The sequence below is a fragment of the Salvelinus fontinalis genome, chromosome 32 (assembly GCF_029448725.1).
Source record: "Salvelinus fontinalis isolate EN_2023a chromosome 32, ASM2944872v1, whole genome shotgun sequence".
In the NCBI taxonomy this organism is placed as follows: Eukaryota; Metazoa; Chordata; class Actinopteri; order Salmoniformes; family Salmonidae; genus Salvelinus; species Salvelinus fontinalis.
The window spans coordinates 12,257,562-12,281,136 of record NC_074696.1 but is presented as its reverse complement, the minus strand read 5'-3'; the positions used below and the strand labels follow the sequence as shown (position 1 = coordinate 12,281,136).

The 23,575-nt window shown below is 45.1% G+C and overlaps 1 protein-coding gene across 6 annotated transcripts; it reads right to left on the bottom strand.

The window, feature by feature from the left end:
* Nucleotides 1–12,123: 12,123 nt before the first annotated feature.
* Nucleotides 12,124–23,453, bottom strand: LOC129830742 (receptor-transporting protein 3-like). 6 transcript variants are annotated; one of them, XM_055893428.1, is made up of 4 exons: nucleotides 23,355–23,453; nucleotides 22,140–22,210; nucleotides 13,602–13,767; nucleotides 12,124–12,912 (listed from the first exon to the last, which is right to left on the bottom strand). In XM_055893428.1, exons 3-4 carry the CDS (start codon nucleotides 13,727–13,729, stop codon nucleotides 12,492–12,494), a joined length of 549 nt encoding a protein of 182 aa, XP_055749403.1. In that variant the 5' UTR covers nucleotides 13,730–13,767; nucleotides 22,140–22,210; nucleotides 23,355–23,453; the 3' UTR covers nucleotides 12,124–12,491. The 6 variants fall into 6 exon arrangements, with proteins under 6 accessions (XP_055749403.1, XP_055749402.1, XP_055749406.1 ...); XM_055893427.1 differs by lacking the exon at nucleotides 23,355–23,453 and adding an exon at nucleotides 23,261–23,348; XM_055893431.1 differs by lacking the exon at nucleotides 22,140–22,210 and having other exon boundaries at nucleotides 23,355–23,430.
* Nucleotides 23,454–23,575: the final 122 nt, after the last annotated feature.

Genomic DNA, 23,575 nt, shown 5'->3' with positions numbered 1-23,575 from the left:
ATCCATACTCCAGCGTTCCAGGTTATGGTTTGTATGATCTGTTCGCATCACGTTATACACTACTTCAGTACTAAAGTAACGTAAAGCATTTCGCTGCACCAGATATAACATCTGCTGAACTGTGTACGTGACCAAAAACATTTTGATTTACTTCCGATGGTTACATTTACATTTGAGTCATTTAGCAGACGCTCTTATCCAGAGCAACGTACAGAGGCGATTAGGTTTAAATGCATTGCTCATGGGCACCAACATATTTTTCACATGGTCGGCTCGGGGATTCAAACCAGCGACCTTTCGGTTACTGGCCTAACGCTCTTAACCACTAGGCTGGTTGCACTCTAAACTTTAGAAAAGTGCCCTACACCCAACAGTGAAGTTAAACCATGATTGCCTTTTCTGCTTGATTTCTAAATCCAATCACTACTTTTATTAAGTAGAACACAACATGGCTTATTAGGATTAAATAAATGATTTCAGAATTTATATTATAATCTTGTATGCAGCAGATTCATCTCTATAAAGTAGACTACATTATAATCCTCCTAGCTACAGTCTCTATCAGATCTAATGTCTTTATTACACCAACACAATGCAAAGAACAGCCTCCTGTCCTGTACCTTGTCAAAGACCAGGGGCTGTATGTATCAAGCGTTTAAGAAGTACTGATCTAGGATCAGTTTAGCCTTTTAGGTCATAATGAATTCGATTAAAGAGACAGGGGGGACCTGATCCTAGACCAGCATTGTGAAGCAATGAAAGGTGAAAAACAACCAAACAATAATACAAATATTCTTTGCACGTTGCTTGGAAAAAGGGGTTCGTCAATAAAAATGATTGAAAATAAAGGCACACTGATCAACTCAGCCATCGACTTAGTTTCTAAAGATTAGCCGTGTCAGTAGTTCTGATGTGGATAATTAAAGGTTGAATACAAACTAAAACAACTCGCCCTGATCTTAGGCTGAGGCATACCACATACAGTCAGTCCATCAGTAGCAGAATGGATATAAAAGATAAAATCACTAAAATCACTCATACACGATTGTGTTTAAACACACACCTCTCAGCTGCTCTGATCAACTCGGGTCACATGACCTGATCAGACCTGGGTCACATGACCTGATCAGACTTGGGTCACATGACCTGATCAGACCTGGGTCACATATATGTATGTGTATGTCTGTGCCCAGCAAGCTAAATCAAGTGGACACTCCATGTTTGATGTCAGACATTTCTCCTACCCTTTTCATCCCTTAATCTTCTCTACTCTCGCGGGTAATGCTGTTAATCATTCTCAGTCTGATAATGCTGTTAATCATTCTCAGTCTCTCTCCATCTCTGTCACTGTTGATGATCATTACCTCCCACTCTCCCCCTCTCTTCCTCCCTGTCTCTGTCATCTGTCCATCTGTTGTCACACCAGGTGAACTTGCTCCTCCCACTCCGCAGGTGATTGGTCCTCCACTAGCTGGGGGGTGAGGCTTGAGTCCATCTCAGTGGGAGTGAGATTGTCATCTCTACAGTGTGTGTGTGTGTCCACTGCGTCCTGCGACAGGTCCGACACACACCCCGTGTCCACACACTCCTCACCCTCACAACACTCCAGATCTAGAGTGCTGGGTCTTTTAACCTCCAGGCTGCCCACGGGGCAGGGGGAGCCAGCCTGTCCCCTCCCCGCATCACCCTCTCCCTCCTGGGTCGTAGTTCATCGGTGGCCTTCACGCTGGAACTGACATGGGAGTCAGGAGGGGAATGACTCTTTGGGTCCCCACCGTGATGGACCATATCAGTATTCTGCAGCTGCCTCATGAAAACAAAAATGATATTTTTGGTCGTAATTTAAGATTAGGGTTCGCAGTGTGGTTAAGTTTGGGGTTAAAGTTCTGATTTGATGACTGTGTGGCTGTGCCAGCTAGGGACCACGATGCAGAGCTGCCTCCAGAACTCAGATTCATGACGACAAAACGCTAACCTGCATAGGGGTGCACCTCACCTCTTTGTGGCGCAGCATGCTGCTGGGTGTGTGTGTGTCGGTGTGATGTGAGAACACCATCATGGCTTCGAGGCGCAGGGCCAGGTGTGTGTGCTGCTGTCTCTCCGCGTGATTACACGGGGTTAACTTCTCCTCGTCCTCAACAAACAGGTCTGACCCGGCCTGGACAAGGAGCTAACAATACACAATACACACAACACAACACACACAACACAACACACATAACACAACACACAATACACAATACACACAACACAACGCACATAACACAACACACATAACACAACACACATAACACAACACACACAACACAACACACACAACACAACACAACACACATAACACAACACACATAACACAACACACACAACACAACACACACAACACAATACACACAACACACATAACACAACACACATAACACAACACACATAACACAACACACACAACACAACACAACACACACAACACACATAACACAACACACATAACACAACACACACAACACAACACAATACACACAACACAACACACACAGCACACACAACACAACACACACAACACAACACACACAACACAACACACACAACACAATACACACAACACACATAACACAACACACACAACACACACAACACAACACACATAACACAATACACACAACACAATACACACAACACAACACACACAACACAACACACACAACACAACACAACACACATAACACAACACACACAACACAACACACATAACACAACACACACAACACACACAACACAACACACACAACACAATACACACAACACAACACACATAACACAACACACACAACACACACAACACAACACACACAACACAATACACACAACACAACACACACAACACAACACACACAACACAACACACACAACACAATACACACAACACAATACACATAACACAACACACACAACACAATACACACAACACAATACACATAACACACACAACACAATACACATAACACAACACACACAACAGGAGGGAGAGGAGATGCAAAACCCATCATCAGCCACAATTCAACTCCTCAGAACCAATACCCATAATAACAGTCTCTCTCTCTCTCTCTCTCTCTCTCTCTCTCTCTCTCTCTCTCTCTCTCTCTCTCTCTCTCTCTCTCTCTCTCTTACCTCTACAGTCTCTCTCTTTCTCTCTTACCTCTACAGTCTCTCTCTCTCTCACCTCTACAGTCTCTCTCTCTCTCACCTCTACAGTCTCTCTCTCTCTCTCTCTCTCTCTCTCTCTCTCTCTCTCTCTCTCTCTCTTACCTCTACAGTCTCTCTCTTTCTCTCTTACCTCTACAGTCTCTGTACACTTAGGTTGGAGTCATTAAAACTCGTTTTTCAACCACTCCACAAATGTCTTGTTAACAAACTATAGTTTTGGCAAGTCGGTTAGAACATCTACTTTGTGCATGACACAAGTCTTTTTCCAACAATTGTTTACAGGCAGATTATTTCACTTATAATTCCCTGTATCACAACTAAGTTGACTGTGCCTTTAAACAGCTTGGAAAATTCCAGAAAATTATGTCATGGCTTGAGAAGCTTCTGATAGGCTAATTGCTCTAACACTAACTACTAGGCAGGTAGCCTAGTGGTTCGAGCGTTGGACTAGTAACTAAAAGGTTGCAAGATCAAATCCCCGAGCTGACAAGGTACAAATCTGTCATTCTGCCCCTGAACAAGGCAGTTAACCCACTGTTCCCCGGTAGGCCATCATTGAAAATAAGAATTTGTTTTTTACTGACTTGCCTAGTTAAATACAGGTAAAAAAAACCTAATCAAACTCAGTGCCTCTTTACTTGACATCATGGAAAAATCAAAAGAAATCAGTCAAGACCTCAGAAAAGACATTTGTAGACCTCCACAAGTCTGATTCATCCTTGGGAGCAATTTCCAAACGCCTGAAGGTACCACGTTCATCTGTACTAACAGTAGTATGCAAGTATAAACACCATGGGACCACGCAGCCGTCATACCGCTCAGGAAGGAGACGCGTTCTGTCTCCTAGAGATGAGCGTACTTTGGTGCGAAAAGTGTAAATCAATCCCAGAACAACAGCAAAGGACCTTGTGAAGATGCTGGAGGAAACAGGTACAAAAGTATCTATATCAACAGTAAAACGAGTCCTATATCGACATAACCTGAAAGGCCGCTCAGCAAGGAAGAAGCCACTGCTCCAAAACCGCCATAGTCATGGGTGAACAGGGAGTACAGGAGGTGACTAAGCATGCACCCCTGAGGGGCCCCCATGTTGAGGGTCAGTGTGGCGGGTGTTTTGTCGCCTACCGTCACCACCTGAGGGCGTCCAGGATCCAGTTGCAGAGGGTGGTGTTCAGTCCCAGGGTCCTGTTGCAGAGGGTGGTGTTCAGTCCCAGTGTCCTGTTGCAGAGGGAGGTGTTCAGTCCCAGGGTCCTGTTGCAGAGGGAGGTGTTCAGTCCCAGGGTCTTGTTGCAGAGGGAGGTGTTCAGTCCCAGTGTCCTGTTGCAGAGAGAGGTGTTCAGTCCCAGGGTCCTGTTGCAGAGGGAGGTGTTCAGTCCCAGTGTCCTGTTGCAGAGAGAGGTGTTCAGTCCCAGGGTCCTGTTGCAGAGGGAGGTGTTCAGTCCCAGGGTCATGTTGCAGAGGGTGGTGTTCAGTCCCAGGGTCCTGTTGCAGAGGGAGGTGTTCAGTCCCAGGGTCCTGTTGCAGAGGGAGGTGTTCAGTCCCAGGGTCCTGTTGCAGAGGGTGGTGTTCAGTCCCAGGGTCATGTTGCAGAGAGAGATGTTCAGTCCCAGGGTCCTGTTGCAGAGGGAGGTGTTCAGTCCCAGGGTCCTGTTGCAGAGGGTGGTGTTCAGTCCCAGGGTCCTGTTGCAGAGGGTGGTGTTCAGTCCCAGGGTCCTGTTGCAGAGGGAGGTGTTCAGTCCCAGGGTCTTGTTGCAGAGGGAGGTGTTCAGGGTCCTGTTGCAGAGAGAGGTGTTCAGTCCCAGGGTCCTGTTGCAGAGGGTGGTGTTCAGTCCCAGGGTCCTGTGCTTAGTGATGCGCTCGGGGGGCACTATGGTGTTGAACGCTGAGCTGTAGTCAATAAGCAACATTATCACATAGGTGTTATTGTCTACCCTGTTGTCTAGTCACTTTACTAGTTATCATTACTCATTGACTCATTACTGGTACCCTGTGTATGTAACCTAGTTATCATTACTCATTGACTCATTACTGGTACCCTGTGTATATAGCCTAGTTATCATTACTCATTGACTCATTACATTTACATTTTAGTCATTTAGCAGACGCTCTTATCCAGAGCGACTTACAGTAGAGTGCACACATTTTATTACATTTTTACATACTGAGACAAGGATATCCCTACCGGCCAAACCCTCCCTAACCCGGACGACGCTATGCCAATTATGCGTCGCCCCACGGACCTCCCGGTTGCGGCCGGCTGCGACAGAGCCTGGGCGCGAACCCAGCCCAGCCTGGGCGCGAACCCAGAGACTCTGGTGGCGCAGCTAGCACTGCGATGCAGCGCCCCAGACCACTGCGCCACCCGGGAGGCCCACTGCGCCACCCGGGAGGCGCCACTGGTACCCCGTGTATATAGCCTAGTTATCATTACTCATTGACTCATTACTGGTACCCTGTGTATATAGCCTAGTTATCATTACTCATTGACTCATTACTGGTGCCCTGTGTATATAGCCTAGTTATCATTACTCATTGACTCTGTACTGGTACCCTGTGTATATAGCCTAGTTATCATTACTCATTGACTCATTACTGGTACCCCGTGTATATAGCCTAGTTATCATTACTCATTGACTCATTACTGGTACCCCGTGTATATAGCCTAGTTATCATTACTCATTGACTCATTACTGGTACCCCGTGTATATAGCCTAGTTATCAATACTCATTGACTCTGTACTGGTACCCTGTGTATATAGCCTGGTTATCATTACTTATTGACTCATTACTGGTACCCCGTGTATATAGCCTAGTTATCATTACTCATTGACTCATTACTGGTACCCCGTGTATATAGCCTAGTTATCATTACTCATTGACTCATTACTGGTACCCCGTGTATATAGCCTAGTTATCATTACTCATTGACTCATTACTGGTACCCTGTGTATATAGCCTAGTTATCATTACTCATTGTGTTTTTATTCCTCCTATTCCTCCTTGTGTATATATTTCTAGAATTGTTCTTGTTTTCTCTCTGCATTGATGGGAAGGGCCTGTAAGTCAGCATTTCACAGCTAGTCTACACATGTTGTTTACAAAGCATGTAACCAATAAAATTGGATTTGATTTGATTAAAGTGACTAGTGTTCAATGCCTCTATGTACATAGGGCAGCAGTCTCTAAGGGCAGGGTACCAGGTGGCCGGTTAATGATGACTGTCTAACAGTCTGATGGAGATAGAAGCTGTTTATCAGTCTCGCTGTCCCAGCTTTTATGCACCTGTACTGTCTCCTCTTTCTAGATGGTAGTGGGGTGAAGAGGTTGTGGCTCGGGTGTCTGAGGTCCTTGATGATCTTCTTGACCTCCCTGTGACACTAGGTACTGTAGATGTCCTGGAGGGGAAGGCACCGTGCCCCGGTGATGCGTTGGCCTGCCACATCCCCTGTGGTTGTGGGCGGTGCAGTCGCCGTACCAGGCTGTGATACAGACCGACAGAATGCTCTCATCTGTAGAGGTTTGTGAGGGACTTAAGGGCCCAAGCCAAATATCTTCAGCCTCCTGAGGTTGAAGAAGCGCTGTTGTGCCTTTTCCAAGCTGTAGGAGGGACCATTTCATGTCCTCAGTGATGTGCACACAGAGGAACTTGAGGCTTCACTGCGGCCCTGTCGATGTGGATAGGGGGGGGGGGGGGGTGCTCTATCTGCTGTCTCCTGTAAGCCACGATCAGCTCCTTCGTTTTGTTGACATTGAGGGAGAGGTAATTTTTCTGGCACCACTCCACCAGTTCTCTAACCTCCTCCCTGTAGACTCTTGTCATTGTTGGTAATCAGGCGTACCACCTGTGTTGTCAGCAAACTTGATGATTGAGTTGGAGACGTGCATAGCCACGCAGTCATGGGTGAACAGGGAGTAGAGGAGGGGACTGAGCACACACCCCTGTGGGGCCCCCGTGTTGAGGACCACCTGGGGTCGGCCCATCAGGAAGTCTAGGACCCAGTTCCACAGGGAATAAATCTTGGCTGATTTCTTTTGATTTTCCCATGATGTCAAGCAAAGAGGCACTGAGTTTGAAGGTAGGCCTTGAAATACATCCACAGGTACACCTCCAATTGACTCAACTTATGTCAATTAGCCTATCAGAAGCTTCTAAAGCCATGACATCCTTTTTTGGAATTTTCCAAGCTGTTTAAAGGCACAGTCAACTTAGTGTATGTAAACTTCTGACACACTGGAATTGTGATACAGTGAATAATAAGTGAAATAATCTGTCTGTAAACAATTGTTGGGAAAATTACTTGTGTCATGCACAAAGTAGATGTCCTAACCGACTTGCCAAAACTATAGTTTGTTAACAAGAAATGTGCATATTCTTTATCCCTTTACACTTGTGTGTATAAGGTAGTAGTTGTGGAATTGTTAGGTTAGATTACTTGTTGGTTATTACTGCATTGTCGGAACTAGAAGCACAAGCATTTCGCTACACTCGCATTAACATCTGCTAACCATGTGTATGTGACAAATAAAATTTGATTTGATTTGATTTGGAATGCATTTCAATTAACAGGTGTGCATTGTTAAAGTTAATTTGTGGATTTTCTTTCCTTCTTAATGCGTTTGAGCCAATCACTTGTGTTGTGACAAGGTATGGGAGGTATACAGAAGATGACCCTATTTGGTAAAATATCAGGTCCATGTTATTTATGGCAAGAACAGCTCAAATAAGCAAAGAGAAATGACAGTCCATCATTACTTAAAGACATGAAGGTCAGTCAGTGCGGAACATTTCTAGAACTTTGAAAGTTTCTTCAAGTGCTGTCGCAAAAATCATCAAGGGCTATGATGAAACTGGCTCTCATGAGGACCGCCACAGGAAAGGAAGACCCAGAGTTACCTCTGCTGCAGAGGATAAATTCATTAGAGTTACCAGCCTCAGAAATTGCAGCCCAAATAAATGCTTCACAGAGTTCAAGTAGCAGACACATCTCAACATCAACTGTTCAGAGGAGACTGGGTGAATCAGGCCTTCATGGTCGAATTGCTGCAAAGAAACCACTACCAAAGGACACCAATAATAAGAAGAGACTTGCTTGGGCCAAGAAACACGAGCAATGGACATTATACAGGTGGAAATCTGTCCTTTGGTCTGATGAGTGCAAATTTGTGATTTTTGGTTCCAACCGCTGTGTCTTTGAGTCACAGAGTAGGTGAACGGATGATCTCAGCATGTGTGGTTCCCACCGTGAAGCATGGAGGAGACGTGATGGTGTGCTTTGCTGGTGACACTGTCTGTGATTTATTTATAATTCAAGGCAAACTTAACCAGCATGGCTACCACAGAATTCTACAGCGATATGCCATCCCATCTGGTTTGCGCTTAGTGGGACAATCATTTGTTTTTCAACAGGACAAATGACCCAACACACCTCCAGGCTGTGTAAGGTCTATTTGACCAAGGAGAGTGATGGAGTGCTGCATCAGATGACCTGGCCTCCACAATCACCTGACCTCAACCCAATTGAGATGGTTTGGGATGAGTTGGACTGCATATGTGGGAACGCCTTCAAGACGGTTGGAAAAACATTCCAGGTGAAGCTGGTTGTGAGAATGCCAAGAGTGTACAAAGCTGCTATCAAGGCAAAGGGTGGCTACTTTGGAGAATATAAAATATAAAATGTATTTTGATATGTTTAACACTTTTTTGATTACTACATGATTCCATGTGTTATTTCCTACTTGATGTCTTCACTACTATTTTACAATGTAGAAAACAGTAAAAATAAAGAAAAACCCTTGAATGACTGAAATATCATATTTACATAAGTATTCAGACCCTTTACTCAGTACTTTGTTGAAGCACCTTTGGCAGCGATTACAGCCTTGAGTCTTGTTGGGTATGACGCTACAAGCTTGGTACACCTGTATTTAGGGAGTTTCTCCCGTTCTTCTCTGCAGATCCTCTCAAGCTCTGTCAAGTTGGATGGGGAGCGTCGCTGCACAGCTATTTTCAGGTCTCCAGAGATGTTCGATCGGGTTCATGTCTGAGCTCTGGCTTGGCCACTCAAGGACATTCAGAGACTTGTCCCAAACCCACTCCTGTGTTGTCTTGGCTGTGTGATTATTGTCGTTGTCCTGTTGGAAGGTGAACCTTTACGCCAGTCTAAGGTTGTGAGCGCTCTGGAGCAGATTTGCATCAAGGATCTCTCTGTACTTTGTTCCGTTCATCTTTCCCTCGATCCTGACTCCCAGTCCCTGCGCTGAAAAACATCCCCACAGCATGATGCTGCCACAACCATGCTTCACCGTAGGGATGGTGCCAGGTTTCCTCCAGACGTGAAGCTTGGCATTCTGACAAAAGAGTTCAACCTTGGTTTCATCAGACCAGAGAATCTTGTTTCTCATGGTCTGAGAGTCTTTAGGTGCCTTTTGGCAAACTCCAAGCGGGCTATCATGTGCCTTGCTGAAGAATGGCTTCCGCCTGGCCACTCTACCATAAATGCCTGATTGGTGAAGTGCTGCAGATTGGTGGAGTGCTGCAGAGATGGTTTTCCTTCTGGAAGGTTATCCCATCTCCACAGAGGAACTCTGGAGTTCTGTCAGTGACCATCGGGTTCTTGGTCACCAAGGCCCTTCTCCCCCAATTGCACAGTTTGGCCGGGCGGCCAGCTCTAGGACGGGTCTTGGTGGTTCTAAAATTCTTCCATTTAAGAATTATGGAGGCCACTGTGTTCTTGGGGACCTTCAATGCTGCAGACATTTTTTGGTACCCTTCCCCAGATCTGTTTCTCGACACAATCCTGTCTCGGAGCTCTACGGACAATTCCTTTGTCCTCATTGCTTGGTTTTTGCTCTGACATGCACTGTCAACTGTGGGACCTTATATAGACAGGTTAGTGCCTTTCCAAATCATGTCCAATCAATTGAATTTACCACAGGTGGACTCCAATCAAGTTGTAGAAACATCTCAAGGATGTTCTCTTCACCTCCCTCTCCTCTTCTCTTCACCTCCCTCTCCCCTTCTCTTCACCTCCCTCTCCCCTTCTCTTCACCTCCCTCTCCCCTTCTCTTCACCTCCCTCTCCCCTTCTCTTCACCTCCCTCTCCCCTTCTCTTCACCTCCCTCTCCTCTTCTCTTCACCTCCCTCTCCTCTTCTCTTCACCTCCCTCTCCTCTTCTCTTCACCTCCCTCTCCCCTTCTCTTCACCTCCCTCTCCCCTTCTCTTCACCTCCCTCTCCCCTTCTCTTCACCTCCCTCTCCCCTTCTCTTCACCTCCCTCTCCTCTTCTCTTCACCTCCCTCTCCCCTTCTCTTCACCTCCCTCTCCCCTTCTCTTCACCTCCCTCTCCCCTTCTCTTCACCTCCCTCTCCCCTTCTCTTCACCTCCCTCTCCCCTTCTCTTCACCTCCCTCTCCCCTTCTCTTCACCTCCCTCTCCCCTTCTCTTCACCTACCTCTCCCCTTCTCTTCACCTCCTTCTCTTCACCTCCCTCTCCTCTTCTCATGTCAACAGCGTTATATCATCCTGACATGGATTCAAAACAAATCACAGTTTACCAAAAGTGATCCACCATAACAACCACTTGCTTTGGTGACATGGTGTGTTTACAACACATAGCTTATAAGTGTTCATAACATAGCATTTATAACACAGTGTTCATAAGCTTATCATGGTTAAGTTGGCCCAACACATGTAGCTACTTCAATTTTCACACCATGGATGAAATCCCAAGAACAATACACAGTGTGCTAAGTGTCAGACTCTATAAAGAAATATGGAAAGTCACACACTCTAACTATGCTCCCAAAAGTTGAATGGGTATAGCAACCAACGTTTCGGCAACGCAGTGCCTTCTTCAGAGTTGAGGTTTAAGGATCAGACTCAACATAAGGGTTAGCTAGCTAGCTAAAAAAACACCCTGTCTGACGCTGTATATGGTTGTGTCCAGGCAACACACCATGTAGCGGACTAAACTCCACTCCCCCATGTAGCCTAGTCTGGCTAATTGCTTTATTCCTTGGTCTCTGGCTCTTTCAACAGGCTAGCATGGACAGACTCTATCACTTGTTAGCTAGTGACTAACTAAGAATTATAATCATAGCCAGAGCCGTGTATTTCTGTCTATATGGCGTTGGTCATCGCTAGCTAGCTACATGGCTAATTAGTTAGTTACCCACCACCGTTCTGCTACAGAACTGGCTGACGTGAATATCTATATGTGATGCCAGGCTGGTTCAAAGTGATGCCAGGCTGGTTCAAGCTGATGCCAGGCTGGTTCAAGCTGATGCCAGGCTGGTTCAAACTGATGCCAGGCTGGTTCAAGCTGATGCCAGGGCTGTTTATTTTTTGGGGCAATTTTTTTGTTGTTGTATGGTTTAAATGGTAAGAGCTAGGTAGCTAGATACATAGAGAGTACATCGTTGTTGGCCTCTCAATTTAGTGTTGTTAAATCATTAAGGCTACCTAGCTACAACTGTCTAAAACAGCTAACGTTAGCTAACAAGCTAGATAATGATACAGCATCTAGCTGACAGAATGTAACGTTACTTAGCTAGCTATCAATCTACTACTTACACCACTATCGATTCACTTGGTCACCAGTCGGACATCCAAACATTCACACGGGCAGAATACCGTTATTTCATTATTTTCCTTCTCGACTACCCACCATCCTTCCTTTCTTTCTCTCCAACCTCAGTTATTATGAGTAATGATTCGAGATGCTGCTGTTTCTGTTGTTATTGCTGCCAGGAAGAGGCATCATACGCATGCGCAGCGCAAGCTGTCTCTGGCCACTTACACCTGATTGGTCAATAAATGTATTCGTCTCCGTGTACTCTGTCTCAAAGATTGTTTAGAAAGGTTGGTAAACGTGCCTCAAATTTCCCCAAACCATTGACATAAAAAACACTCGAAACACATGAAAGTCTTCCCATTTTGTATGTTTATTACACATAATAGATGCTTACTACACAACTCCAAAGTACAAGTAAGTTAAGGATAAAATATTAGGTCATTGCTATTGGCCAACGATAGTACATTACATTAGGCTACATAAAGATTGTATGGAGTCCATAGGCACAATATAGATCATGCTGTTCTTAATATTTTTACAACCACTTCTAGACAGCATTAGGATATATGTTCCCCCCACTGTCACACACACACACACACACACACACACACACACACACACACACACACACACACACACACACACACACACACACACACACACACACACACACACCACACACACACACACACACACACACACACTTTCTCTCTTTTTCTCTACTCTTGACAGCAGATGCCCAGTCTGCAGGCTTCACACAGGGCTTTCTCATGGGGCCTCCTCGACACCTTCTCTGACCCATCCTCTTCTTCCTCCTCCTCATCCTCCTCCTCATCCTCCTCCTCGTCCTCCTCATCCTCCTCATCTTCCTCATCATCATCCTCATCATCCTCCTCATCATCCTCCTCATCCTCGTCGTAGCAGTTCTTCTTAATTTTTCCAAACAATCCAAGCAGTGCCTCCTCCACCTCGTCCTGGGAGAAACCTGGGAGTTCAAACTCTTCCCGGCAGCGTTTGCATGCCTGGCCGTACGGCCGCATCAGCACGGTCCCCCTGGCTGTCGTATCCCGCAGACGGTACCGGAACACTAGCACCACCCGCGCCGACCACCACGTCTTAGAGCACTCACCACACTGGAACCTGAGGGAGAGAGGTAGAGGGGGAGAGAGGGGGAGAGAGAGGGAGAGGTGGAGGGGGAGAGGTGGAGAGAGAGAGGGGACAGGTGGAGAGAGAGAGGGGAGAGGTGGGGAGAGGTGGAGGGGGAGAGAGGGGGGGAGAGAGAGGGAGAGATGGGGAGAGAGACAGGGACAGAGAGGGGGAGAGGTAGAGGGGGAGAGAGAGGTGGAGAGAGAGAGGGGAGAGGTGGAGAGAGGGAGAGGTGGAGGGGGAGAGAGAGGGAGAGATGGGGAGAGAGACAGGGACAGAGAGGGGGAGAGGTAGAGGGGGAGAGAGAGGTGGAGAGAGAGAGGGGAGAGGTGGAGAGAGGGAGAGGTGGAGGGGGAGAGATGGGGAGAGAGACGGGGACAGAGAGGGGGAGAGGTAGAGGGGGAGAGAGGGGGAGAGGTAGAGGGGGAGAGGTGGAGGGGGAGAGAGAGACGGGGACAGAGAGGGGGAGAGAGAGAGGGAGAGAAGTAGAGGGGGAGAGAGAGAGCATTTGAATGAAAGAATGTCTATCCATACATTTTAGACAAGTGGTCAGTTTCCACTGGTGCTGCAGTGCCAATCTTCTGAAAGTGTGAGCTCTATGTGGAACTGAGTCGAGAAACCACAGGCATACACAACACATAACAAGCATAAAGACGATGACAGTATAAGAAAGAGATACCTACCGTCCATTGGCACAGTGGCTGTACACCCTCCATCCTCTCCTCCTCTCCTCCTCGGTGAGTGCTTCTGCCAGGCCATAGTTGAAGTGGAAGGCCCACTGGTCACTGCTGTCCAACTCCTCATCCAACATTTCCTCAAAACACTCTGACCACAGGGTGGGTGTCCAGTCTGGGTTACACACGCGCGCGCACACACACACACACAATAACAAGCACGCACACACACATAGACAAACATGCAAGCGCAGGTACGCAAGCAACACACACGCACTTAGACAGGACCGGACTGGTTCGGATAGTGCAGCAAGAGCTTAGCTATTAAATAACTTTCCTGAATAATGCATATAAATAGGCCTACTTCCTTTGTGTAAATAAATAAATAAACAACCAAGCTAGATCACAGATCATATGTCCAAAAAAAACGGCATAATAGGATAAAAGAAAGTACATTAAAAGTATTCATTGCCTACCTGTGCTCATGATCGTCAATGTCGGAGAACAAATGAAAACAAAATGCTGTCGAAGAACAAATGATCTGTTTGTGTGGTTATGATATTGTCCGGTATGAGCTGAATATTTTATATGGTCCTGCTGGTATTCCCCTGACGTTGAGATTTGGAAAACGAAACTGACTGTCTGTTTTCTCTTCGCCACAGCCCAGTCCGTACGTAGTATGCAGTCTGTCACTGTGCCCTATTGAAGACCAGCCCTTCAGCACAGATTGTCCATTATATTTACCAGGGGCCTCATGTATCAATATTGCGTAGAAACTATTCTAAAATATTACATTAAAAAAAGTGTAATTTATCAAACAATCCTACGAGCGTCATATGTACACCGATAGGAGATAACCATTAATAAATACAAAATGTTTTCAGCCTCAGTGCTCGTGCACGACCTAGGGTATTTGCATTTCGAAACGCCTCTATTTAACCATATATGGTGGAAATCATCCCTTTGAAGTCTGTGGGGAATATCCAGATTTTCTTTATACATTTATATATATATTTTTTTCAAATCTTTTGTTCTTATTTATTTATAATTTTTTTATTATTCTATATTTTTGGGGGTAGAATATATATTTTTCCAGTACACGACACATTTACATAACGCACAGATGCACGCTACTCTTGGTGGCAGTAACATGCTGACCACACCGCTCTCGTCGCGTGCGCAAGCGTTTCAACATAAATGTTATTCAATCATTGCACCCACACTGCTCGCGCGCAGCAACAACGAGCGTCTGCATTGCCAGGTGCTAAAATTGAAGTTGCTTCTATTTGTGACGCAGAACGCTCTGCAAGTCCTGCCTCTCCCATCTCCTCATTGGTTATACTCACGTGGCTTATTGAAAGATGAACTGAGGTCAGTAGTCATGATGGTAATACTATTAGATGCTAATCTCAATATAATGTCCAAAGAAGAAAAAGACTGGAAGGAAGAGAGATGACTAGAAGCGACTCGGTTGACCGGTTTATGTCTGGATTAATTGTCAGAGGACCTTGTGCATTTCAGGTAAAATAACAACTCAACGTTTTTATCCCTGGACAAATTAGTTAGCAACAGCAAGCTAGATAAATAGGACAAATTAGCTAGCAACAACAAGCTAGCTAAAAAGGACAAATTAGCTAGCAACAGCAAGCTAGCTAAATAGGACAAATTAGCTAGCAAATGCAAGCTAGCTAGCTAAATTGCCATAAATGTTTAATGATTTTCGACCTGTCCCCAAATTAATATAATTGGTTCAGAGTTTGTTTTGATATTTCAACCTGCGTGTCGTGATTGCGTTTGGTGTGGGGCGACAAAATCAATTTGCGCGGGATGGCGCACGCGCGGGTATGGTATAAGAAAGCCATCTTCATCTGCGCTCATTCAACATAGCCTAAATTTATGTTTTTATTACTTACAAACAAAATCATTTTGGGGGGTTCTCATACGCTTACAATGATGTTTTGACTCGTGCTTGAACACTCGCTAAGATTATATTTGGTTGTGATATTTGGAAAATAACTATTTTGGGTGCAGTATTTGTTAGCTAGAATGCTAACTCTTATTGATATAGGCTGTAGCTAAAGCTAGCCAAAGAGCCATTTTATTTAACCAGACAAGTCAGTTAAGTACAAATTCTTGTTTTATAATGACGGCCTACCCCGGCCAAACCGTCCCCTAACCCAGATGACGCTGGGCCAATTGTGTGCCGCCCTATGGGACTCCCGACCACGGCCGGTTGTGATACAGCCCCGGATCGAACCATTGACGCCTCCAGCACTGAGATGCAGACCACTGCACCACTTGGGAGCCATTACACTGGTTGAAGTGTTTTTTTAAAAGTGTAATGCAGTTGATTTGGGATGATGACACAAACATTATATTAAGCAAGACATTCATATGAGCCTTAAAATCCAATTATAATCCAAAAGTAGTGTGAAATGCACTCATAAGCAACATGTAAATAGACGCTTTTTTTGCTGGTGTTCTTTAAGAACTCTCCCTTGTTCTGCCACCAATTTGCACGTATCGCCCTCGTGCGGCAATGTTTGAAAACACAAAATGGTCTCTATATGCAGACCTAAGCTTGTCGCCTGCTCTACTTCCTTTAGGCAGTGTTTTCCGTAAGTACATGGAGTAGTCAGCCAAATAGGAAAAGAGTTCCGGGCTGGGGGGTTCCGAAGAGAGCAAATTCTATTTTAGAGTTCTTGATTCCATCCATCTTCTAATGCCTTGATTCCATCCGAAATACACAGCTAAATTATTGAATACTTTAACGACTATCTCCCAGATTGGTAACATTTTTTTTATTTATTTTTTTTATTTTACCTTTATTTAACTAGGCAAGTCAGTTAAGAACAAATTCTTATTTTCAATGACGGCCTAGGAACAGTGGGTTAACTGCCTGTTCAGGGGCAGAACGACAGATTTGTACCTTGTCAGCTCGGGGATTTGAACTTGCAACCTTTCGGTTACTAGTCCAACGCTCTAACCACTAGGCTACCCTGCCGCCCCAACATTTGTTGTGGTATTGAGTAGAAAAACATTTCTTTACAATTAAAATGACTGAAAATGTATAAACTCAGTGTATTGTTAGTTGTTTTGGATATTAGGCCTATATGATAACCTTTTTGTACCATTAAACCCCTGTCTTCTCTTGATATGAATGTCATATTTACAGTTTTACTGCAAGATATGAAATTCCACAATGCTTGTTTTTCAAAATATAAATTTTATTTTCGCTCCTGCTGTCGAGAGCCAATGTGTCGTTTTGTAATTTGGGTGAACAATCCCTTTAAAAGTTTGGCCTGTCAATCAATCACTGTAGGTGGGATTGTCAGGGGAGGGGGCAGGTGAAGTGACATCTGTCTGGTGAAGTCCACAAAGCAAATATTGCATATACAAACAGTTAAATGACCTGCAGCACGGTCAAGCAAGTTAATGTTTTTGATAGTTTTACTAAACAAATAGTGATTCAGACCCACGGAGTTACCTCAAGTCAGCACAAAGACAACAGGAGCCCTGCCTCCGCTATTCCAGCACCATTTACACTTAAACACGTAAACATCATCAAATCAACTAGGCTATATAAACTTAGTTTAATACGCTGAAAACAAACTTAAAGATACCAAAAATAATTCAGTCCAATTAATGTTGCTAAATATCATGTGGCTGTCCATGGTACTGATTTCTGTGTGTGTGTGTGTGTGTGTGCGTGTGTGTGCGTGTGTGTGTGTGTGTGTGTGTGTGTGTGTGTGCGTGCGTGCGTGCGTGCGTGCATAAGATTTTTTGAGGGGGTGACTCAGCCTACTTGTAGACTAGTTGAATGCCAATGCCACCCTCCTCTCATGTTGGAAAAACGGCCGATGGCTCTGTATGCTGTTAGTTTTCATTTTCACAGGCCACCTAGCTAAAATGCTTGCTAGCCTAACTTCCTCGCATGGGCGACAATGAACCAGGTAAGTTAGCTAGCTAGTTAACGTGAGGCTACTAGGCTACATATTGAACTTCAATCGTCTCAGGCCAGAGGCACAATATAATAATGTGTGGTTAGATCAGAATCGCTATCATAATCATTGGCCTGTACAGAGAATTAAGTCAAAACCACAAGCCCAAATTTCCATCCATGGCTTAGGAAAGGGCCGATTTGGCAAGCTAGCTACTGCACGACATCAACACAAGCAGACGAGAAACTGACACGTTTTTCTTACAATTATGACGTTTCGCTTACGATGTTATTTGATTGGTGTGAAGCCAAAGCCAAATTGGCCTCCCTTAGGGGTGTGTATTGCGACGCCAGGACAACCCACAGTTGAGCTCAGCTCAATGCTTATTGGCTAATTCTTAAAACAAAAAGTGATTAGGCAAAATGCTTGCTAGCATCAATCAATCAAATGGTACCACAGCAACAGGTTATACTCTTTTGGTTCAGACAGCATCAGATAAATGGGCATCACATACTGAGAAAGAGGGGAGCTGCTTCCCTCGCTCTGATCATTTCACCAGTGAGATTCAGCCACTTGTGAATTAACAGAAAATTATAAAAACAGAGATGAAAGAAATTATTTTATAATTGTTATTTTTTTCACAGATTTGTGGTGTATGGTGTATGATGTATGCCTGGTGTATGATGTATGCCTCACAGGTGTAGTTCCCAGCATCCTCCTCGGTGACATTATTGATGATCGGGGTGGCCCTTCCACTTGTTAGATTGTAACGTCGTTCCACGTTGGAGGTCGCCCCTGACCCAGCGTGCCAGCTTGACTATGACCTTTTAATAACACATGACATGACCTCAACCACTTCCTTGTCTAACCACGCAGTCATGGGTGAACAGGGAGTAGAGGAGGGGACTGAGCACACACCCCTGTGGGGCCCCCGTGTTGAGGACCACCTGGGGTCGGCCCATCAGGAAGTCTAGGACCCAGTTCCACAGGGAATAAATCTTGGCTGATTTCTTTTGATTTTCCCATGATGTCAAGCAAAGAGGCACTGAGTTTGAAGGTAGGCCTTGAAATACATCCACAGGTACACCTCCAATTGACTCAACTTATGTCAATTAGCCTATCAGAAGCTTCTAAAGCCATGACATCATTTTTTGGAATTTTCCAAGCTGTTTAAAGGCACAGTCAACTTAGTGTATGTAAACTTCTGACACACTGGAATTGTGATACAGTGAATAATAAGTGAAATAATCTGTCTGTAAACAATTGTTGGGAAAATTACTTGTGTCATGCACAAAGTAGATGTCCTAACCGACTTGCCAAAACTATAGTTTGTTAACAAGAAATGTGCATATTCTTTATCCCTTTACACTTGTGTGTATAAGGTAGTAGTTGTGGAATTGTTAGGTTAGATTACTTGTTGGTTATTACTGCATTGTCGGAACTAGAAGCACAAGCATTTCGCTACACTCGCATTAACATCTGCTAACCATGTGTATGTGACAAATAAAATTTGATTTGATTTGATTTGGAATGCATTTCAATTAACAGGTGTGCATTGTTAAAGTTAATTTGTGGATTTTCTTTCCTTCTTAATGCGTTTGAGCCAATCACTTGTGTTGTGACAAGGTATGGGAAGTATACAGAAGATGACCCTATTTGGTAAAATATCAGGTCCATGTTATTTATGGCAAGAACAGCTCAAATAAGCAAAGAGAAATGACAGTCCATCATTACTTAAAGACATGAAGGTCAGTCAGTGCGGAACATTTCTAGAACTTTGAAAGTTTCTTCAAGTGCTGTCGCAAAAATCATCAAGGGCTATGATGAAACTGGCTCTCATGAGGACCGCCACAGGAAAGGAAGACCCAGAGTTACCTCTGCTGCAGAGGATAAATTCATTAGAGTTACCAGCCTCAGAAATTGCAGCCCAAATAAATGCTTCACAGAGTTCAAGTAGCAGACACATCTCAACATCAACTGTTCAGAGGAGACTGGGTGAATCAGGCCTTCATGGTCGAATTGCTGCAAAGAAACCACTACCAAAGGACACCAATAATAAGAAGAGACTTGCTTGGGCCAAGAAACACGAGCAATGGACATTATACAGGTGGAAATCTGTCCTTTGGTCTGATGAGTGCAAATTTGTGATTTTTGGTTCCAACCGCTGTGTCTTTGAGTCACAGAGTAGGTGAACGGATGATCTCAGCATGTGTGGTTCCCACCGTGAAGCATGGAGGAGACGTGATGGTGTGCTTTGCTGGTGACACTGTCTGTGATTTATTTATAATTCAAGGCAAACTTAACCAGCATGGCTACCACAGAATTCTACAGCGATATGCCATCCCATCTGGTTTGCGCTTAGTGGGACAATCATTTGTTTTTCAACAGGACAAATGACCCAACACACCTCCAGGCTGTGTAAGGTCTATTTGACCAAGGAGAGTGATGGAGTGCTGCATCAGATGACCTGGCCTCCACAATCACCTGACCTCAACCCAATTGAGATGGTTTGGGATGAGTTGGACTGCATATGTGGGAACGCCTTCAAGACGGTTGGAAAAACATTCCAGGTGAAGCTGGTTGTGAGAATGCCAAGAGTGTACAAAGCTGCTATCAAGGCAAAGGGTGGCTACTTTGGAGAATATAAAATATAAAATGTATTTTGATATGTTTAACACTTTTTTGATTACTACATGATTCCATGTGTTATTTCCTACTTGATGTCTTCACTACTATTTTACAATGTAGAAAACAGTAAAAATAAAGAAAAACCCTTGAATGACTGAAATATCATATTTACATAAGTATTCAGACCCTTTACTCAGTACTTTGTTGAAGCACCTTTGGCAGCGATTACAGCCTTGAGTCTTGTTGGGTATGACGCTACAAGCTTGGTACACCTGTATTTAGGGAGTTTCTCCCGTTCTTCTCTGCAGATCCTCTCAAGCTCTGTCAAGTTGGATGGGGAGCGTCGCTGCACAGCTATTTTCAGGTCTCCAGAGATGTTCGATCGGGTTCATGTCTGAGCTCTGGCTTGGCCACTCAAGGACATTCAGAGACTTGTCCCAAACCCACTCCTGTGTTGTCTTGGCTGTGTGATTATTGTCGTTGTCCTGTTGGAAGGTGAACCTTTACGCCAGTCTAAGGTTGTGAGCGCTCTGGAGCAGATTTGCATCAAGGATCTCTCTGTACTTTGTTCCGTTCATCTTTCCCTCGATCCTGACTCCCAGTCCCTGCGCTGAAAAACATCCCCACAGCATGATGCTGCCACAACCATGCTTCACCGTAGGGATGGTGCCAGGTTTCCTCCAGACGTGAAGCTTGGCATTCTGACAAAAGAGTTCAACCTTGGTTTCATCAGACCAGAGAATCTTGTTTCTCATGGTCTGAGAGTCTTTAGGTGCCTTTTGGCAAACTCCAAGCGGGCTATCATGTGCCTTGCTGAAGAATGGCTTCCGCCTGGCCACTCTACCATAAATGCCTGATTGGTGAAGTGCTGCAGATTGGTGGAGTGCTGCAGAGATGGTTTTCCTTCTGGAAGGTTATCCCATCTCCACAGAGGAACTCTGGAGTTCTGTCAGTGACCATCGGGTTCTTGGTCACCAAGGCCCTTCTCCCCCAATTGCACAGTTTGGCCGGGCGGCCAGCTCTAGGACGGGTCTTGGTGGTTCTAAAATTCTTCCATTTAAGAATTATGGAGGCCACTGTGTTCTTGGGGACCTTCAATGCTGCAGACATTTTTTGGTACCCTTCCCCAGATCTGTTTCTCGACACAATCCTGTCTCGGAGCTCTACGGACAATTCCTTTGTCCTCATTGCTTGGTTTTTGCTCTGACATGCACTGTCAACTGTGGGACCTTATATAGACAGGTTAGTGCCTTTCCAAATCATGTCCAATCAATTGAATTTACCACAGGTGGACTCCAATCAAGTTGTAGAAACATCTCAAGGATGTTCTCTTCACCTCCCTCTCCTCTTCTCTTCACCTCCCTCTCCTCTTCTCTTCACCTCCCTCTCCCCTTCTCTTCACCTCCCTCTCCCCTTCTCTTCACCTCCCTCTCCCCTTCTCTTCACCTCCCTCTCCTCTTCTCTTCACCTCCCTCTCCCCTTCTCTTCACCTCCCTCTCCCCTTCTCTTCACCTCCCTCTCCCCTTCTCTTCACCTCCCTCTCCCCTTCTCTTCACCTCCCTCTCCCCTTCTCTTCACCTCCCTCTCCCCTTCTCTTCACCTCCCTCTCCCCTTCTCTTCACCTCCCTCTCCTCTTCTCTTCACCTCCCTCTCCTCTTCTCTTCACCTCCCTCTCCTCTTCTCTTCACCTCCCTCTCCCCTTCTCTTCACCTCCCTCTCCCCTTCTCTTCACCTCCCTCTCCCCTTCTCTTCACCTCCCTCTCCCCTTCTCTTCACCTCCCTCTCCTCTTCTCTTCACCTCCCTCTCCCCTTCTCTTCACCTCCCTCTCCCCTTCTCTTCACCTCCCTCTCCCCTTCTCTTCACCTCCCTCTCCCCTTCTCTTCACCTCCCTCTCCCCTTCTCTTCACCTCCCTCTCCCCTTCTCTTCACCTCCCTCTCCCCTTCTCTTCACCTCCCTCTCCCCTTCTCTTTACCTACCTCTCCCCTTCTCTTCACCTCCTTCTCTTCACCTCCCTCTCCTCTTCTCATGTCAACAGCGTTATATCATCCTGACATGGATTCAAAACAAATCACAGTTTACCAAAAGTGATCCACCATAACAACCACTTGCTTTGGTGACATGGTGTGTTTACAACACATAGCTTATAAGTGTTCATAACATAGCATTTATAACACAGTGTTCATAAGCTTATCATGGTTAAGTTGGCCCAACACATGTAGCTACTTCAATTTTCACACCATGGATGAAATCCCAAGAACAATACACAGTGTGCTAAGTGTCAGACTCTATAAAGAAATATGGAAAGTCACACACTCTAACTATGCTCCCAAAAGTTGAATGGGTATAGCAACCAACGTTTCGGCAACGCAGTGCCTTCTTCAGAGTTGAGGTTTAAGGATCAGACTCAACATAAGGGTTAGCTAGCTAGCTAAAAAAACACCCTGTCTGACGCTGTATATGGTTGTGTCCAGGCAACACACCATGTAGCGGACTAAACTCCACTCCCCCATGTAGCCTAGTCTGGCTAATTGCTTTATTCCTTGGTCTCTGGCTCTTTCAACAGGCTAGCATGGACAGACTCTATCACTTGTTAGCTAGTGACTAACTAAGAATTATAATCATAGCCAGAGCCGTGTATTTCTGTCTATATGGCGTTGGTCATCGCTAGCTAGCTACATGGCTAATTAGTTAGTTACCCACCACCGTTCTGCTACAGAACTGGCTGACGTGAATATCTATATGTGATGCCAGGCTGGTTCAAAGTGATGCCAGGCTGGTTCAAGCTGATGCCAGGCTGGTTCAAGCTGATGCCAGGCTGGTTCAAACTGATGCCAGGCTGGTTCAAGCTGATGCCAGGGCTGTTTATTTTTTGGGGCAATTTTTTTGTTGTTGTATGGTTTAAATGGTAAGAGCTAGGTAGCTAGATACATAGAGAGTACATCGTTGTTGGCCTCTCAATTTAGTGTTGTTAAATCATTAAGGCTACCTAGCTACAACTGTCTAAAACAGCTAACGTTAGCTAACAAGCTAGATAATGATACAGCATCTAGCTGACAGAATGTAACGTTACTTAGCTAGCTATCAATCTACTACTTACACCACTATCGATTCACTTGGTCACCAGTCGGACATCCAAACATTCACACGGGCAGAATACCGTTATTTCATTATTTTCCTTCTCGACTACCCACCATCCTTCCTTTCTTTCTCTCCAACCTCAGTTATTATGAGTAATGATTCGAGATGCTGCTGTTTCTGTTGTTATTGCTGCCAGGAAGAGGCATCATACGCATGCGCAGCGCAAGCTGTCTCTGGCCACTTACACCTGATTGGTCAATAAATGTATTCGTCTCCGTGTACTCTGTCTCAAAGATTGTTTAGAAAGGTTGGTAAACGTGCCTCAAATTTCCCC

What these genes read in the sequence shown, in the direction of transcription:
- LOC129830742 (XM_055893426.1), bottom strand. An exon ending in AGCCACTGTGCCAATGGACG is followed by an intron (nt 12,913 to 13,601) that starts GTAGGTATCTCT and finishes TCTCTCCCTCAG; the next exon opens with GTTCCAGTGTGGTGAGTGCT.